The 20,661-nt window shown below is 42.2% G+C and overlaps 1 protein-coding gene across 4 annotated transcripts in view; it reads left to right on the forward strand.

Annotated features, from left to right (window-relative positions):
• Positions 1 to 246: 246 nt before the first annotated feature.
• The window catches only part of LOC120053069 (fibronectin-like), a 30,159-nt gene continuing 9,744 nt past the window's right edge, over positions 247 to 20,661 (forward strand). Inside the window, exons 1-9 of one of the 4 annotated variants that reach the window (XM_039000316.1) lie at positions 247 to 312; positions 502 to 768; positions 892 to 1,158; positions 4,807 to 5,076; positions 9,309 to 9,569; positions 10,069 to 10,338; positions 13,880 to 14,149; positions 18,484 to 18,567; positions 18,649 to 18,963. In XM_039000316.1, the coding sequence (XP_038856244.1) occupies positions 294 to 312; positions 502 to 768; positions 892 to 1,158; positions 4,807 to 5,076; positions 9,309 to 9,569; positions 10,069 to 10,338; positions 13,880 to 14,149; positions 18,484 to 18,567; positions 18,649 to 18,963 (2,023 nt within the window). In that variant the 5' untranslated portion in view covers positions 247 to 293. The remainder of the gene's footprint in view (positions 313 to 501; positions 769 to 891; positions 1,159 to 4,806; positions 5,077 to 9,308; positions 9,570 to 10,068; positions 10,339 to 13,879; positions 14,150 to 18,483; positions 18,568 to 18,648; positions 18,964 to 20,661) is intronic. The other 3 variants (XM_039000317.1, XM_039000318.1, XM_039000319.1) reach the window with 3 other exon arrangements.

Genomic DNA, 20,661 nt, shown 5'->3' on the forward strand with positions numbered 1-20,661 from the left:
AGCCAAAATAATGGGCAACTGGACATTTTTATACATGACCCAAAGCATGATGGGATGTTTTAATGGCTTAATTAACTCAGGAACCACACCTGTGTGTAAATACTTTGTATCTCATTTACTCCAGTGTTTCCTTTATTTTGTAGGTTACCTGTAAGTCAAAAGCAGTTGATGTGTCTTGACTTTAAAATATCTTTTGTACATTTAGCAAAGTAACAATTTCTATGTTGTTAAAGAAATGACTGATTCTTATTTTGTTCCCACACTTTAAGAGTTGTTATGGCGACCAACACACAATGCTGTCCTTAGATGATGGTAGGTATGGAACACAGAGTAAACTGACGCAAACTATATTATTTAATTTAAATCTACATTTAAGATGATACATTTACTAAGATATAAATTGTTGTCCCTTTACTGCTGGGATGAATAATACACATTTGTTTATGTAATTTTATTTTCAATAAAGTCTGGTTTCTCTCTCTCTCATTATTCCTTCACCAGTGCTGCCCCCTCCTGGTGACTTCCAGGTCCTGTTGCTGACATTAGATTCTGTGTCTCTGAGCTGGAGTTCTCCTCAGGGGCTGACAGGACCACAGACATTCAGAGTGACCTGGGGGTGTGACGGTGAAACAAGCTCAACAAGAGTGAAAGGTGGGCATCATCTTGAAATAAGCAGTCTCAAACCTGGTGAAAAGTACCAGTTCAACATGGCTACAGAGGGAGAAGATGGAAGACAAAGCAGATGGGTCTCAGCATCCCTATCCACAGGTACAGTAGGCTAACTTGTGTTTTTATTCAGACTACATCAGTCATTCATTACTAGAGACATGTTTGGACTCTGTCAAAAACAGCACATCCTCTATTCTAAACAAGTCTTGGTTTTTGTTCCAGTGGTCCCACCCAGAGATTTAAAGATAGACCATTTGGGAGATACCTCCTTCACTCTCCACTGGTCCAAGGCTGAAGGGATGGAGAAAGTCCCACAGCACTTCTTCATATCCAACTGCATCCCAGGAACAGACACCCTCACAGCCATTACTGACGACTGCCACAAAACTTTCTCAAACCTGCAACCTGGTACTGAGTACACTGTTAGTGTTACAACTGTGCTGAGCAATGGGGAACAGAGTGAATCTGTCTCTACAACAGTCTGCACTAGTAAGAGATCTTCCCCCAATTACAGCTCATTATCTCTTTACCAGTAACTAGAGAGATTTTGTTACTTTACAAATAACATTTTTGTTTTGTTGTTAGTGATCTGTTTTTTTTGTGTGTGTTTTTCCCCCCCATATCTAAAGTCTTGGCTTTATTCTACTTTTCCACACTTAAGGCTATAAACATTTTATTAAATGTTTAAGTGATAAATATTTGTGAATATGAGGTGAACTAAAATGTTAAGGTAGAAATAGGGCTGTTGTGGCATATTGCATGTACAGTAACACACAGTTACATGACCTTTCAACATCATCAAATCAGAACCATGGACAGTGTAGTGACTTGACTTAGATAACAGTCCTCAGATTAATGTTAAACTAATCAATGAACTATATTTCATTGTTACCCAATAAAATGAATCATGTAACACTTATTTCATTAGGATTTGGGGCACCACGAGAGCGGTTCTTTAAAGAGTTACCATCTCCCGAATTAAACTCTTAAAGGTCTTTACCTATCACATCTATAAACAGTCAACTTATGAATCATGACCTCGTATCATATCACCATTCGTAAACTCGTTGCATCTGCAAAAACCTGAGCCTTACTTATGTTTCAGAACTACGGAAATTGGTTTAATTATTTATTTAGATGCTAATTAAATGGGAACACAGGTGAAAACACACCCACTGTACAGGTTATTGACTGGAGACATAATGCGATGAAAACAGGTCCCTAGCGGAATTACAACTTTGATGCTCGTGAACAGTCATTACAACAGCCATATCATATGTGTCACTGTAATAGACTTTGCACAGGTGATATGATGTTGAAATGTTGCTGAAATAGTAAAGGTAGCTCCTGTTTTCTTTGCGACTTCCGATAACTCGCTATGGTTCTAAATCAATAGTTGTTTAGTGATCCAAACATTTCTGAAACATTACTTTGAGGGGGGGGGGGGGGGGCTTCCCCTGTGATTTTAACCACACACAGCTACTGAAATCGAAACAGATTTGACGTATTATACTGAACAAAAATATAAATGCAACAATTTAAATCATTTTACTGAGTTAAAGTTCATATAAGGAAATCTGTCAATTGAAATAAATTCATTAGGCCCTAATCTATGGATTTCACAAGACTGGGCAGGGGCCAGGCCCCCCCTTGGGAGCCAGGCCCACCCACTTGGGAGCCAGGCCCAGCCAATCAGAATGAGTTTTTCCCCACAAAAGGGCTTTATTACAGACAGAAATACTCCTCAGTTTCATCAGCTCTCCAGGTGGCTGGTCTCAGACAATCCCACAGGTGAAGAAGACCGATGTGGAGGCACTGGGCTAACGTGGTTGCACGTGGTCTGTGATTGTGAGGCCGGTTGGAAGTACTGCAAAAATCTCTAAAACGATGTTGAAAGCGGCTTATGGTAGAAATATGAACATTCAATTATTTGTCAACATCTCTGGTAGACATTCCTGCAGTCAGTATGCTAATTGCACAATCCCTCAAAAGTCATCTGTGGCATTGTGTTGTGACAAAACTGCACATTTTATAGTGGCCCAATATTGCCCCCAGCACCTGTGTAATGATCATGCTGTTTAATGCCACGCCTGTCATGCTGTTTAATGCCATGCCTGTCAGGTGGCAAAGGAGAAATACTCACTGACAGGGATGTAAACAAATTTGAGAGAAATTAGCTTTTTGTACGAATGGAACATTTCTAGGATATTTTATTCCAACGAATGAAACATGGGACCAATGTTGTCTTTACATGTTGCTTTTATATTTTTGTTCAGTATTGTAAAGGCAAGATTAAATTGAGAATAGTCTGATGGGTGAAAATATGATCACTTGATGAGAGAACAGTGTGGGCAGTCTGAAGCTTTTTTGCTTGCACTCTGTCCCTATAGTCCTATCATGCAGCCCATATATGTTTTGATTTCTAAGACATTCTAAGGTTTCTATAGTTCACAACTAAAGTTGCCAAATAACTTTAAATCTAGCATATAGGACCTGTTTCAAATGATCACTTTTACGCTCAACATAGCCACTTGGCTCTGGATTGGGAAAAATATCTTCTCTATTTTATTCAGCTAAGTTCAATTATATTCTTCTTACTATAAATTTATATAATATAAAATAATCGCACAGGACTTAAGCATATCTTGTCTGCTAAATGAGCAAGCCTACAGTCTATGGCATGGCACATGGCCAGATAACATACAGTAGGTCAAATCTTCTGTTCTTCTGAAATACATTGTCTTCATATCATAATGTTTCTTTAGTCCTCCTAACATAAATCATTGATTATTGTGAGGGTGTATATTCAATTATTTTGACTTTAAAAAAAAATATATAGATATTGCAAAGCTATGCATCATATCCCAGGCGTTTATTTGCATATATCACTGGACACAACAGGCAATTATCAGAGCCAGGCTTCTTTTTGAGCCAGGCGTCTATTTCCTTTATGTACACAGCTTTTGCTCATTTGCATAGTTAATTGTTTAATTCGAGGATTCACTTCCAGCATTGTAATACATGTATTTATTTCCTGTACTAAATGAGTTATCATTTACACGTCACATTTATTTGGTCTTAGTATGCCTCTATTTCGATTCAAAAAAATTACTTCCTTTGACAGAATAATTATTCTCATCTTTGACTGTGCATTTTCAGCAGTTCTTACTTGCACCACTAGAGGGCGATCAGCCGATTTCTTGGAGTCTACTCCCGAAGCTCTTCACTTTTTGTACTTGCCAGTTAGCAGTTGTCAGCTGTTAGCAGCCAGTGGCTAGCAGTTTCTTACTGACTATAAACATGGATGATTTCCATAATGATTGCATAACCAGCTGACAAAATGTCATGACCTCCACATCCCTAGCTAGAACATCTTACCGAGCAGCCTAATCAAGAGATGTTGTACTGTTGGGGAGGCTGAAAGAGGCCTAGTTCAGCTATTATCTGAGAGGAAGTTATGTATGTCTTTATCAAAGGCTTGAGGACTTTCTTTTTTTTTTTACAAGTTTTACATTTTTCTGATTATACAATTTTTGAGAAATGTTAAGTGGAACATCTATTAAACATGTCATTACATTTGAGTGTACAAAACATTTTTCCCTCAGAAGAGCCTCAATACGTTGGATCATAGACTCAACAATGTGTGGTAAGCGTACCACAGGGATGCTGGCCCATGTTGACTCCAATGTTTCCTACAGTTGTGTCAAGTTAGCTAGTTGTCCTTTGGGTGGTGGAACATTCTTGATACACACTTGAAACTGTTGAGCGTGAAAAACCCAGCAGCATTGCAGTTCTTGACCCAAACGTATGCTCCTGGAACATACCATACCCTGTTTAAAGGCACTTAAATATTTCTGTCTTGCACATTTGCCCTCTGAATGGCACACATAAAATACATCTCAATTGTCTCATGGCTTAAAAATCCTTCTTTAACCTGTCTCCTCCCCCTTCATCTACACGGATTGAAGTATATTTAACGAGTGACATCAAAAAGGATCATAGCTTTCATCTGGATTCACCTGGTCTGTCATAGAAAGTCTGTCATGGAAAGAGCAGGTATCCTTAATGTTTTGTACGCTCAGTGTATATCTGGACTTAACCTGTAACCCTGACAATAATGTATTTATTTTCCCTTAGTACTTCCTGCTCCAGACCAGCTGACTGTTGACTCAGTGGACACCACATCAGCTGCTGTTAGCTGGAGCCAGCCACCAGGATTGGACCAAACCCAACATCATTACCAGATCTCCTACCGCTGTCCAGGGACAGAACTACACATCACTACCACTTCTTCACACAGCATCACTCTCTCTGACCTGAAACCTGCTACTGAATACTCTGTCACTGTCTGCACTGTGCTGGAAAATGGAAAGCAAAGTCAACTGGTGTTAACAACCTTCACCACAGGTAAGTACCCTACTTAAGAATTATTTCTGGTTATCAAAATGACTATATGTGAATTCCCTAGATCTCAAAATGCAGTTTGTTTGTGAAATTAGTAAAAGTTGTTTATGCAGTGCATTCTTAAAGTATTCAGACCACCTGACTTTTTCCACATTTTGTTGCATTCCAGCCTTATTCTAAAATGGATTTAGTATATTTTGCTTGCCAATCTACAAACAATACCCCATAATGGCAAAGCAAAAAATGGTAATGAGAATTTGTTGCAAATGTATTACAAATAAAAAACAAATACCTTATTTACATAGATATTCAGACTCTTTGCTATGAGACTTGAAATTGAGCTTAGGTGCATCCTATTTCCATTGGTCCTCCTTGATATGTTTCTACAACTTGATTGTAGTCCACCTGTGGTAAATTCAATATATAAGGTCCCACAGTTGACAGTGCATGTTGGAGCAAAAACCAAGCCATTTGGTGGAAGGAATTGTCCGTAGAGCTCCGAGACAGGATTGTGTCGAGGCACAGATCTGAGGAAGGGTACCAAAAAACGTCTGCAGCATTGAAGGTCCCCAAGAACACAGTGGCTTCCATCATTCTTAAGTGGAAGAAGTTTGGAACCACCAAGACTCTTCCTAGAGCTGGCCAAAACTGAGCAATCAGGGGAGAAGGGCCTTAGTCAGGTAGGTGACTGAGAAACCGATGGTTTGACAGAGCTCCAGAGTTCCTCTGTGGAGATGTTAGAACCTTCCAGAAGGACAACCAGCCCTGCATCACTCCACCAGTCAGGCCTTTATGTTAGATTGTCCAGACGGAAGTCGTTCCTCAGTAAAAGGCACATGAAAGCCCATTTGGAGTTTGCCAAGAGCCACCTAAAGGACTCTCAGACCCTGAGAAACAAGAATCTCTGGTCTGATGAAACCAAGATTGAACTGTTTGGCCTGAGTGTGAATCGTCACATCTGTAGGAAACCTGGCACCATCCCTACGGTGAAGCATGTTGGTGGCAGCATCATGCTGTGGGGATGTTTTTCAGCGGCAGGGACTGGGAGACTAGTCATGATCGAGGAAGAGATTAACGGAGCAAAGTACAGAACGATCCTTGATGAAAACCTGCTCAGGACCTCAGACTGGGTGGAAGGTTCACCTTCCAACAGGACAACGACCCTAAGCACACAGCCAAGACGCAGGAGTGGCTTCGAGACAAGACTGTGAATGTCCTTAAGTGGCCCAGCCAGAGCCCGAACTTGAACCCGATCGAACATCTCTGGAGAGACCTGATAATAGCTGTGCTTTGACCACCCCCATCCAACCTGACAGGGCTTGAGAAGATCTAAAAAGAATGGGATTAACTTCCCAAATACAGGTGTGCCAAGCTTGTAGCATCATACCCAAGAAGACTCGAGGCTGTAATAGCTTCCAAAGCTTCTTCAACAAAGTACTGAGTAAAGGGTCTGAGTATTAATGTAAATGTGATGTTTCAGTTGTTTTTTTCATCAAATTTGCAATATATAAAATAAAATAAATGTTTTGTCATTATGGAGTATTGTGTGTAGATTGACAAGGGGGAAAACATTATTTTAAACATTTTAGAAAAAGGCTGTAACGTAACAGAATGTGGAAAAAGTTAAGGGGTCTGAATACATTGCGAAAGCACTAATATCAGAGTTCACGCTTTCGATTAGCCCCCGCGATGTGCAACTTTTAAGGGAAGTTAGGAACCAATATACACAGCCAGTTAGGAAAGAAAAGGCTAGCTTTTTCTGGGACACTCTAAAGTCCATGGAGAATAAGAGCACCTCCTCCCAGCTGCCCACTGCACTGAGGCTAGGAAACACTGTCACCACCGATAAATCTGAGATAATTGAGAATTTCAATAAGCATTTTTCTACGGCTGGCCATGCTTTCCACCTGGCTACCCCTACCTCGGTCAACAACTCTGCACCCCCCATAGCAATTGCCCAAGCCTCCCCAGCTTCTCCTTCACCCAAATCCAGATAGCTGATGTTCTGTAAGAGCTGCAAAATCTGGACCCCTACAAATCAGCTGGGCTAGACAATCTGGACCCTCTCTTTCTAAAATGATCCGCCGCAATTGTTGCAACCCCTATTACTAGCCTCTTCAACCTCTCTTTCGTATCGTCTGAGATCCCTAAAGATTGGAAAGTTGCCGCGGTCATCCCCCTCTTCAAAAGCAGACACCCTAGACCCAAACTGTTACAGACCTATATCTATCCTACCCTGCCTCTCTAAGGTCTTCGAAAGCCAAGTTAATAAAGCATTTCCAATCCCAATGTACCTTCTCCGCTATGCAATCTGGTTTCCGAGCTTGTCATGGGTGCACCTCAGCCACGCTCAAGGTCCTAAACGACATCATAACCGCCATCGATAAAAGACAATACTGTGCTGCCGTATTCATCGACCTGGCCAAGGCTTTCGACTCTGTCAATCACCGCATTCTTATCGGCAGACTCAATAGCCTTGGCTTCTCAAATGACTGCCTCGCCTGGTTCACCAACTATTTCTCAGATAGAGTTCAGTGTGTCAAATCGGAGGGCCTGTTGTCCGGACCCCTAGCAGTCTCTATGGGGGTGCCACAGGGTTCAATTCTCTGGCCGACTCTCTTCTCTGTATACATCAATTATGTCGCTCTTGCTGCTGGTGATTCTCTGATTCACCTCTACGCAGACAACACCATTCTGTATACTTCTGGCCCTTCTTTGGAGACTGTGTAAACTAACCTCCAGACGAGCTTTCGATGCCATACAACACTCCTTCCGTGGCCTCCAACTGCTCTTAAATGCAAGTAAAACTAAATGCATGCTCTTCAACCGATCGCTGCCCGCACCTGCCCGCCCGTCTAGCATCACTACTCTGGACGGTTCTGACTTAGAATATGTGGATAACTACAAATACCTAGGTGTCTGGTTAGACTGTAAACTCTCCTTCCAGACTCATATTAAGCATCTCCAATCCAAAATGAAATCTAGAATCGGCTTCCTATTTCGCAAACAAAGCATCCTTCACTCATGCTGCCAAACATACCCTCGTAAAACTGACTATCCTACCGATCCTTGACTTCGGCGATGTCATTTACAAAATAGCCTCCAACACTCTACTCAGCACATTGGATGCAGTCTATCACAGTGCCATCCGTTTTGTCACCAAAGCCCCATATAGATGACCTGGAGCCAGTGGGTTTGGCGACGAATATGAAGCGAGGGCCAGCCAACGAGAGCATACAGGTCGCAGTGGTGGGTAGTATAAGTCTTTGCTTGGTAAAGCCCCGCCTATCTCAGCTCACTGGTCACCATAGCAGCACCCACCCGTAGCACGTGTTCCAGCAGGTATATTTCACTGGTCACCCCCAAAGCCAATTCCTCCTTTGGCCGCCTTTCCTCCCAGTTCTCTGCTGCCAATGACTGGAACGAACTGCAAAAGTCACTGAAGCTGGAGACTCATATCTCCCTCTCTAACTTTAAACACCAGCTGTCAGAGCAGCTTACATATCATTGTACCTGTACATAGCCCATCTGTAAATAGCCCACCCAACTACCTCATCCCCATACTGTATTTATTTGTTTATCTTGCTCCTTTGTACCCCACTATCTCTACTTGCACATCCATGTTTTGCACATCTATCATTCCAGTGTTTAATTGCTAAATTGTAATTATTTCGCCACTATGGCCTATTTATTGCCTTACCTCCCTAATCTTACCTCATTTCCACACACTGTATATAGACTTTTCTATTTTGTAATTGACTGTACGTTTGTTTATTCCATGTGTAACGCTGTGTTGTTGTTTGTCGCACTGCTTTGCTTTATTTTGGCCAGGTCGCATTTGTAAGTGAGAACTTGTTCTCAACTGGCCTACCTGGTTAAATAAAGGTTAAATAAAAAAATAAAAAAATAATTATTATTCCGTTCCTGTGAGTCATTATGTCATAGGAATTGATCTACTTCTGCTTGCTTTAACGTTATCAGTAGTACAGTATTAAACACTTGTTGTTGTGGAGATTATTTATAATTACACCATTCTTTTCATTTATATTAATTAATTAATATAGCAGAAACTCTTCATTTTTTTTACATTACATATCTGACCTCTGTTCTGACTTCTGCTTTTGCTTATTTTATCAAAAGGAATTGCAAGCTTATTTTTCAAGTACTATTCTACTTTTCCTTCTGTAGTTTCTAGAGATAAACAATAGCCCTGACAAAAGTGTATTTCCCCTTAGTACCCACTGCTCCGGACCAGCTGACTGTTGACACCACATCAGCTGCTGTTAGCTGGAACCAGCCACCAGGATTGGACCAAACCCAACATCATTACCAGATCTCCTACCACTGTCCAGGGACAGAACCCCACTACACTACCACATCTTCACACAGCATCACTCTCTCTGACCTGAAACCTGCTACTCAGTACTCTATCACTGTCTGCACTGTGCTGGAAAATGGAAAGAAAAGTCGACTGGTGTCAACAACCCTCACAACAAGTAAGGAAGTACCCTACTTAAGTATTATGTTTAGTGTCAAAGCTGATTAAACTTTAACTAGTTATCAAAATGACTATGAACTAATCATAATGGATGTGTCAGCATGGGATGTAAAGGTCCAGTATCTTCCCTGATGATAAATATATGATGGTGAATTCCCCAGGTCTCATCATGCAGTTTGGTGCTGAAATCATTAAACGTTGTTTATAATACAGTATCTGAATTCAGGATTTCTTCCATTTCTGTGAGTCATTATATCAAGGAGTTGATCTGCCTCTGCTTGTTTTAACTTTAACAGTAGTACAGTATTAAAACACTATTTATTGTGGAGAGGATTTATAATTATAGCGTTCTTTTATTTTATATTTAAAGGAATTGGTGTGGCGACAACAATGTAGCAGCAGTGGACCACCGTTGCTAAATCAATACAGCAAAACTCCTAAATCCAACTTGTGTGTGACTTCTATTCTTTAGATTATTTCTTATTTCTATTTCTTAGTACTTCCTGTTCCAGACCAGCTGAATGTTGACTCAGTGGACACCACATCAGCTGGTGTTAGCTGGAGCCAGCCACCAGGATTGGACCAAACCCAACATCATTACCAGATCTCCTACCACTGTCCAGGGACAGAACCACACATCATTACCACATCTTCACACAGCATCACTCTCTCTGACCTGCAATGTGGTACTCAGTACTCTGTCACTGTCTGCACTGTGCTGGAAAATGGAAGGCAAAGTCGACTGGTGTCAACAACCCTCACCACAAGTAAGGAATTACCCTACTTAAGTATTCTGTCTGGTGTCAAATTTTGACTAGTTATCAAAAAGACAAATGTAAATTAACAAATCATAATTATGTGTCTGTTTTATGTTCCCAAAAGACAAACACAGTCATCACTCCCAGAAAAGGGAACTAACAAAGATAATCACTTCAACAACCAAACACAGAAAGGGTTTCAAAAGGGGTTTTGATAGACACCGTGGGGGTTCCCACTGAAAGATGGCAAAGCCACTAGTAAGGGGTTCTAAAAGCCACCCACCATGGATGTTCACTAAGGTTGGTCTCAGATAAGCAAACACCAACTTAGGATCTGGAGTAAAAGGGATATGGAGCTAAATAAACAGGAGTTTCTGGCTAAATGACGTGGCCACCTTAACATGAGGTGTAGGTCTCCCAACATCTCTCCATCTGATGCACTGAACCAGCAGCCCATAAATACCAGCAGGGCCATATTTTGGCCACAAGATGGCAGCGGTGTATTTTAAAAGTTTTGTACTGATCCAATGAACCATTGCATTTCTGTTAAAAATGTTGTATCAAGACTGCCCAAATGTGCCTCATTTGTTTATTAATAACTTTTCATGTTTAAAATTGTGCACTCTCCTCAAACAATAGCATGGTATTATTTCACTGTAATAGCTGCTGTAATTTGGACAGTGCAGTTAGATTAACAATAATTTAAGCTTTCTGCCAATATCAGATATGTCTACGTCCTGGGAAATTTTCTTGTGACTTACAACCTCATGCTAATCGCATTGGCCTATGTTAGCTCAACCGTCCCATGGAAGGGACACCGATCCCAAAGAAGCTTTAAATACCATCAGGACCAGCAGCCCTTAAATACCATCAGGACCAGCGGCTCTTAAATACCATCAGGACCAGCGGCTCTTAAATACCAGCAGGGCCAGCGGCTCTTAAATACCAGCAGGGCCAGCGGCTCTTAAATACCAGCAGGGCCAGCAGCTCTTAAATACCAGCAGGGCCAGCGGCTCTTAAATACCATCGGGGCCAGCGGCTCTTAAATACCAGCAGGGCCAGCGGCTCTTAAATACCAGCAGGGCCAGCGGCTCTTAAATACCAGCAGGGCCAGCGGCTCTTAAATACCAGCAGGACCAGCGGCTCTTAAATACCAGCAGGACCAGCGGCTCTTAAATACCAGCAGGGCCAGCGGCTCTTAAATACCAGCAGGGCCAGCAGCTCTTAAATACCAGCATGGCCAGCGGCTCTTAAATACCAGCAGCTCTTATAAACCAGCGGGGCCAGCAGCTCTTAAATACCAGCAGGACCATCACAGCTGTAACACATACTGACTAACGAGGTGACTCCAGTCAGAGCGCCCAGCCTAGTCAACCTCAAAATGGATAGAGAAACTGAAACTCGTAACAGAACCGAAACCCGTAACAGTCAGCATGGGATGTAAAGGTCCAGTATCTTCCCTGATGAGAAATATATGATGGTTAATTCCTCAGATCTCATCATGCAGTTTGGTGCTGAAATCATGAAACGTTGTTTATAATACAGTATCTGAATTCAGGCTTTCTTCCATTTCTGTGAGTCATTATGTCAAGGAGTTGATCTGCCTCTGCTTGTTTTAACTTTATCAGTAGTACATTATTAAAACACTATTTATTGTGGAGAGGATTTAGAATTACAACATCATTTTCATTTATATTTATCTTTGGTGTGGCGGCAACAATCTGTCAGCAGGACAGCACCGTTACTAAATGAATATAGCAGAAACCCTTCATTTGTGTTACTTTACAAATCCTACTTCTGTTGTGTGACGTCTGTTTTTAACTTATTTCTTCCCATACAGTGGGGCAAAAAAGTATTTAGTCAGCCACCAATTGTGCAAGTTCTCCCACTTAAAAAGATGAGAGAGGCCTGTAATTTATCATAGGTACACTACAACTATGACATACTAAATGAGGGGAAAAAATCCAGAAAATCACATTGTAGGATTTTTTATGAATTTATTTGCAAATTATGGTGGAAAATAAGTATTTGGTCAATAACAAACGTTTATCTCAATACTTCGTTATATACCCTTTGTTGGCAATGACAGAGGTCAAACGTTTTCTGTAAGTCTTCACAAGGTTTTCACACACTGTTGCTGGTATTTTGGCCCATTCCTCCATGCAGATCTCCTCTAGAGCAGTGATGTTTTGGGGCTGTTGCTGGGCAACACGGACTTTCAACTCCCTCCAAAGATTTTCTATGGGGTTGAGATCTGGAGACTGGCTAGGCCACTCCAGGACCTTGAAATGCTTCTTACGAAGCCACTCCTTCGTTGCCCGGGCGGTGTGTTTGGGATCATTGTCATGCTGAAAGACCCAGCCACGTTTCATCTTCAATGCCCTTGCTGATGGAAGGAAGTTTTCACTCAAAATCTCACGATACATGGCCCCATTCATTCTGTCCTTTACACGGATCAGTCGTCCTGGTCCCTTTGCAGAAAAACAGCCCCAAAGCATGATGTTTCCACCCCCATGCTTCACAATAGGTATGGTGTTCTTTGGATGCAACTCAGCATTCTTTGTCCTCCAAACACGACGACTTGAGTTTTTACCAAAAAGTTCTATTTTGGTTTCATCTGACCATATGACATTCTCCCAATCTTCTTCTGAATCATCCAAATGCTCTCTAGCAAACTTCAGACGGGCCTGGACATGTACTGGCTTAAGCAGGGGGACACATCTGGCACTGCAGGATTTGAGTCCCTGGCGGCGTAGTGTGTTACTGATGGTAGGCTTTGTTACTTTGGTCCCAGCTCTCTGCAGGTCATTCACTATGTCCCCCCGTGTGGTTCTGGGATTTTTGCTCACCAATATCATTTTGACCCCACGGGGTGAGATCTTGCGTGGAGCCCCAGATCGAGGGAGATTATCAGTGGTCTTGTATGTCTTCCATTTCCTAATAATTGCTCCCACAGTTGATTTCTTCAAACCAAGCTGCTTACCTATTGCAGATTCAGTCTTCCCAGCCTGGTGCAGGTCTACAATTTTATTTCTGGTGTCCTTTGACAGCTCTTTGGTCTTGGCCATAGTGGAGTTTGGAGTGTGAATGTTTGAGGTTGTGGACAGGTGTCTTTTATACTGATAAGAAGTTCAAACAGGTGCCATTAATACAGGTAACGAGTGGAGGACAGAGGAGCCTCTTAAAGAAGAAGTTACAGGTCTGTGAGAGCCAGAAAACTTGCTTGTTTGTAGGTGACCAAATACTTATTTTCCACCATAATCTGCAAATAAATTCATTAAAAATCCTACAATGTGATTTTCTGGATTTCTTTTTCTAATTTTGTCTGTCATAGTTGAAGTGTACCTATGATGAAAATCACAGGTCTCTCTCATCTTTTTAAGTGGGAGATCTTGCACAATTGGTGGCTGACTAAATACAGTGGGGCAAAAAAGTATCTAAAGGAATTGCAAGCAGCATTTTCTACTTCATTACAACTATTCTACTTTCCCTTCTGTAGTTTATTTCTAGAGTTAAACTGTAACCCTGACAATAATGTATTTTCCCTTAGTACTTCCTGCTCCAGACCAGCTGACTGTTGACTCAGTGGACACCACATCAGCTGCTGTTAGCTGGAGCCAGCCACCAGGATTGGACCAAACCCAACATCATTACCAGATCTCCTACCACTGTCCAGGGACAGAACCACACATCACTACCACGTCTTCAGCCAGCATCACTCTCTGTGGCCTGAAACCTGGTACTGAATACTCTGTCAATGTTTGCACTGTGCTGGAAAATGGAAAGACAAGTCGACTGGTGTCAACAACCCTCACCACAGGTAAGGAATTACCCTACTAAAGTATTATGTTTGGTGTCAAAGTTTATAAGATTTTAACTAGATATCAAAATAACCTTCTACATATGCGATGACATCACCTGGTTTAAACGTCTCTAGAGACTATATCACTCTCTTCATTACTCAATGCCTAGGTTTATCTCCAATGGAATCACATCCTACCTTACCTTTGTCTGTACATTATGCCTTGAATCTATGCTATTGTGCCCAGAAACCTGCTCCTTTTACTCTTTGTTTACGAACGTGCTAGACGGCCAGTTCTTATAGCATTTAACCGTACCCTTATCCTACTCCTCCTCTGTTCCGCTGGTGATGTAGAGGTTAATCCAGAACCTGCAGTGCCTAGCTCCACTCCCACTCCCCAGGTGCTCTCATTTGTTAAGTTCTGCAACCGTAAAAGCCTTGGTTTCATGCATGTTAACATTAGAAGCCTACTCCCTAAGTTTGTTTTACTCACTGCTTTAGCACACTCTGCCAACCCGGATGTCTTAGCCGTGTCTGAATCCTGGCTCAGGAAAACCACCAAAAACCCTGACATTTTCATCCCTAACTATAAAATGTTCTGCCAAGATAGAACTGCCAAAGGTGGCGGTGTTGCAATCTACTGCAAAGATAACCTGCAGAGTTCTGTCTTACTATCCAGGTCTGTACCCAAACAATGCGAGCTTCTACTTCTAAAAATTCACCTTTCCAGAAACAAGTCTCTCACCGTTGCCACTTGCTATAGACCACCCTCTGCCCCCAGCTGTGCCCTCGACACCATATGTGAATTGATTGCCCCCCCATCTATCTTCTGAGCTCGTGCTGCTAGGTGACCTAAACTGGGACATGCTTAACACCCCGGCCATCCTACAATCTAAGCTTGATGCCCTCAATCTCACACCTTATCAATGAACCTACCAGGTACAACCCCAAATCTGTAAACACTGACACCCTCATAGATATTCTTCTAACTAACTCGCCCTCCAAATACACCTCTGATGTTTTCAACCAAGATCTCAGCGATCACTGCCTCATTTCCTGCATCCGTAATGGGTCTGCGATCAACCGACCACCCCTTATCAGTGTCAAATGCTCCCTAAAATACTTCAGCGAACAGGCCTTTCTAATCGACCTGGCCGGGGTATCCTGGAATGACATTGACCTCATCCCGTCAGTAGAGGATGCCTGGTTATTCTTTAAAAGTGCCTTCCTCACCATCTTAAATAAGCATGCTCCATTCAAAAAATGTAGAACCAGGAATGGATATAGCCCTTGGTTCACTCCAGACCTGTTAGCCCTTGACCAGCACAAAAACATCCTGTGGCATTCTGCATTAGCATCGAATAGCTCCCGTGATATGCAACTTTTCAGGGAAGTTAGGAACCAATATACACAGGCAGTTAGGAAAGCTAAGGCTAGCTTTTTCAAACATAAATTTGCATCCTGCAGTACAAACTCCGAAAAGTTCTGGGACACTGTAAAGTCCATGGAGAATAAGAGCACCTCCTCCCAGCTACCCACTGCTCTGAGGCTAGGAAACACTGTTTCCACCGATAAATGCACTATAATTGAAAATTTCAATAAGCATTTCTCTACGGCTGGCCATGCTTTCCACCTGGCTACCCCTACCCCAGTCAACTGCCCGGCACCCTCCACAGCAACCCGCCCAAGCCCCCATCATTTCTCCTTCAACTAAATCCAGATAGCTGATGTTCTGAAAGAGCTGCAAAATCTGGACCCCTACAAATCAGCCGGGCTGGACAATCTGGATCCTCTCTTTCTAAAATTATCTGCCGAAACTGTTGCAACCCCTATTACTAGCCTGTTCAACCTCTCTTTCGTATCGTCTGAGATCCCCAAAGATTGGAAAGTTGCCGCGGTCATCCCCCTCTTCGAAGGGGAGACACTCTAGACGCAAACTGCTACAGACCTATATCTATCCTACCCTGCCTCTCTAAGGTCTTCAAAAGCCAAGTTAACAAACAGATTACCGACCATTTCGAATCCCACCGTACCTTCTCCGCTATGCAATCTGGTTTCAGAGCTGGTTATGTGTGCACCTCAGCCACGCTCAAAGTCCTTAACGATATCATAACCGCCATCGACAAAACACATTACTGTGCAGCCGTGTTCATCGACCTGGCCAAGGCTTTCGACTCTTGTCAATCACCACATTCTTATTGGCTAACTCAACAGCCTTGGTTTCTCAAATGATTGCCTCGCCTGGTTCACCAACTCCTTCTCTGATAGAGTTCAGTGTGTCAAATCGGAGGGCCTGTTGTCCGGACCTCTGGCAGTCTCTATAGGGGTGACTCTTTTCCCTGTATACATCAATGATGTCGCTCTTTCTGCTGGTGATTCTCTGATCCACCTCTACGCAGACGACACCATTCTGTATACTTCTTGCACTTCTTTGGACACTGTGTTAACTAACCTCCAGACGAGCTTCAATGCCATACAACACTCCTTCCGTGGCCTCCAACTGCTCTTAAATGCAAGTAAAACTAAATGCATGCTCTTCAACCGATCATTGCCCGCACCTGCCCGCCCATCCAGCATCAATACTCTGGACGGCTCTGACTTAGAATACGTGGATAACTACAAATACCTAGGTGTCAGGCTAGACTGTAAACTCTCCTTCCATACCCACATTAAGCATCTCCAATCCAAAATTAAATCTAGAACCGGCATCCTAATTTGCAACAGAGCATCCTTCACTCATGCTGCCAAACATACCCTCGTAAAACTGACCATCCTACCGATCCTTGACTTCGTCGATGTCATCTATAAATAGCCTCCAACACTCTACTCAACAAATTGGATGCAGTCTATCACAGTGCCATCCGTTTTGTCACAAAAGCCCTATACACTACCCACCACTGCGACCTATATGCTCTCGTTGGCTGGCCCTCGCTTCATACTCGTCACCAAACCCACTGGCTACAGGTTATCTACAAGTCTCTGCTAGGTAATACCCTGCCTTATCTCTGCTCGCTGGTCACCATAGCAGCACCCACTCGTAACACGCGCTCCAGCAGGTATATCTCACTGGTCACCCCCAAAGCCAATTCCTCGTTTGGTCACCTTTCCTTCCAGTTCTCGGCTGCCAATGACTGGAGCAAACTGCAAAAATCACTGAAGCTGGAGACTCCTATCTCCCTCACTAGATTTAAGCACCAGCTGTCAGAGCAGCTCTCAGATCACTGCACCTGGACATAGCCCATCTGTAAAAAGCCCATCCAACTACCTCATCCCCATACTGTATTTATTTGTTTATCTTGCTCCTTTGTACCCCGGTATCTCTACTTGCACATCCATCTTTTGCACATCTACCATTCCAGTGTTTAATTGCTATATTGTAATTACTTCGCCACCATGGCCTATTTATTGCCTTAACTCCCTTATCTTACCACATTTGCACTCACTGTATATACTTTTTTTCCTACTGTATTATTGACTGTATGTTTTGTTTATTCCATGTGTAACTGTGTTGTTGTATGTGTCGAACTACTATGCTTTATCTTGGCCAGGTGGCAAGTTGCAAATGAGAACTTGTTCTCCACTAGCCTACCTGGTTAAATAAAGGTGGAAAAAATATATATATACTTTAGTAATCATAATGGATGTGTCAGCATGGGATGTAACGGTACATTATCTTTGACTACTATTCTACGTTTCCTCCTGTTAGAGGATAGAAATCCTCATCATTTCATGATAATTTAAGCGTAATTATTTCTATATAGTCTAAACTTTCTCTCTCTGAACTTCTAACGCCAGTGGGATGGGTGTGACTTCTTTACAATGATCACAATGTCTCCAACGTACAACGCCCCTGTAGCAATTAGGATGAAGTGCCTTGTTCAAGGGCACAACATATTTTTCACCTTGTCCGCTCCGGTATTCAAACCTGCAACCTTTTGGTTATAGGCACAACACTGTAACCTCAAGGCTGCCTGCCTCTACCTTACCCCTAAATACAGGGCCCGTTAATATTGAGGATACCTGCCTCTACCTACAGTTCCCTTTTTCAGGTGCGGGCTGAAAATCTACATTTTCACATTGCATTTTTTTTAGGGGGCAGGAGAATTGACGATGAGAAAACTCCAAATAACTTTGATCGCTTTAATTATGATTTTTTTACACTGCAAATTGTAACTATTTTTAATGCCATGAGAGGCAGCGGATCCAGCCAAATAGGTTCTGGAATGCATCAGTCCAAACTGAGAGGTGCCAGATCCTGTTCCCACAGAATCCAGCTCAAATTAAACACTGATGATACAGTAAAACACATTAACACATTACCAAAGATCTGACTTTAATAACTTGTTTTTCAGTACATTTTCAGTGGTGGAGGAGACCATCCAGAGTTGCTGCAGTGTGTGTTCTACTGGCTGTCATCATAGGCCTGTGGGATTCCTGTAAGTTAATGGTTTTTTATTAAACATTTGTAGTCAATGTTGTGATAGTTACACATTTTGATTGACTTTTCCATTTTACAGATGCAACTGCAGAGCGAGACCAGCTACAGAATAGTCTAAATACCAGGACTACAGAGAGAGACCAGCTACAGAATAGTCTAAATACCAGGACCACAGAGAGAGACCAGCTACAGAATAGTCTAAATACCAGGACTACAGAGAGAGACCAGCTACAGAATAGTCTAAATACCAGGACTACAGAGAGAGACCAGCTACAGAATAGTCTAAATACCAGGGCCACTGAAGTAGACAAGTTGAAAAAGAGTCTGAACACTACAACTATGGAGCGTGACCAGCTACAGAAGGAGATAGAACGACTGAACTGGGAGAACAAAAGTAAGGACAGCCCCCCCACAGTTTTGGTTGTTGACCTGTTATCTCACACACAAACATATTCAAGAAGTATTATCAGCGCTAGCCATGGCCATTAGGACCAGAAACAAATGACAGGAACTGTGTTTTGCCTTAGCTCTCAACACACGCCACAGGAGATCAGAGGTCATCAGAACTACCTACCTACAACTCCCTCAGATTTTGTTTTGTCAGTCAAGGAAATTAGATAAATAGTAGTTCGACATCTTTTATCATTCACCGGTGACCTTGTGGTTAGTGTCTGCCCTGAGATTGGAAGTTTGATCCCCAACCGAGTTATATGAAATGCTGTAAAAATTGTACCTGATGAGTGTCTGCTTGGCACTCAGCATTAAGGAGATAAAGTCCTATGATAGACTAGCGTCCAGCTGGGTGTACTTTAAAAAATAATAATTTTATTTAAACAGGATCAACTGAGACCAAGGTCTCATTTGCAGTAGAGCCCTGTTTTCATTACAAAGAAATAAACATATACAGTGGCAAGGAAAAGTGTGAACCCTTTGGAATTACCTGGATTTCTGCATAAATTGGTCATTAAATGTGAACTGGTCTTCATCTAGGTCACAACAATAGACAAACACAGTATGCTTAAACTTTTAACACAAACAATTATTTTCATGTCTTTATTGAACACACCATGTAAACATTCACAGTGCAGGGTGGAAAAAGTAGGTGAACCCTTGGATTTAATAACTGGTTGACCCTCCTTTGGCAGCAATAACCTCAACCAAACGTTTTCTGTAGTTGCGGCTCAGACCTGCAAAATGGTCAGGAGGAATTTTGGACCATTCCTCTTTACAAAACTGTTTCAGTTCAGCAATATTCTCGGGATGTCTGGTGTGAAGCGCTCTCTTGAGGTCATGCCACAGTATCTCAATCGGGTTGAGGTCAGGACTCTGACTGGGCCACTCCAGAAAGCGTATTTTCTTCTGTTGAAGCCATTCTGTTGTTGATTTACTTCTGTGTTTTGGGTCGTTGTCTTGTTGCATCACCCAACTTCTGTTGAGCTTCAATTGGCGGACAGATAGCCTTACATTCTTCTGCAAAATGTTGATAAACTTAGGAATTAATTTTTCTGTTTATGATAGCAAGCTGTCCAGGCCCAAAGCAGGCGACAAAGCAGCCCCAAACCATGATGCTCTCACCACCATACTTTAAAGTTGGGATGAGGTTTTGATGTTGGTGTGCTGTGCCTTTTTTTCTCCACACATAGTGTTGTGTGTTCCTTCCAAACAACTCAACTTTAGTTTAATCTGTCCACAGAATATTTTGCCAGTCACGCTGTGGAACATCCAGGTGCTCTTTTGCAAGCTTCCAACATTGAGCAATGGTTGTTTTGTACAGCAGTGGCTTCTTCCGTGGTGTCCTCCCAAGAACACCATTCTTGTTTAGTGTTTTATGTATCGTAGACTCGTCAGAGATGTTAGCATGTTCCAGAGATTTCTGTAAGTCATTACCTGGAACTCTAGGATTCTTCTGAACATCATTGCGCATTCTGCTCTGTGCTCTTGCAGTCATCTTTGCAGGATGGCCACTCCTAGGGAGAGTAGCAACAGTGCTGAATTTGATCCATTTATAGACAATTTGTCTTACCGTAGACTGATGAACATCAAGGCTTTTAGAGATACTTTTGTAACCCTTTCCAGCTTTATGCAAGTCAAC

Source organism: Salvelinus namaycush, chromosome 8 (assembly GCF_016432855.1).
Source record: "Salvelinus namaycush isolate Seneca chromosome 8, SaNama_1.0, whole genome shotgun sequence".
In the NCBI taxonomy this organism is placed as follows: Eukaryota; Metazoa; Chordata; class Actinopteri; order Salmoniformes; family Salmonidae; genus Salvelinus; species Salvelinus namaycush.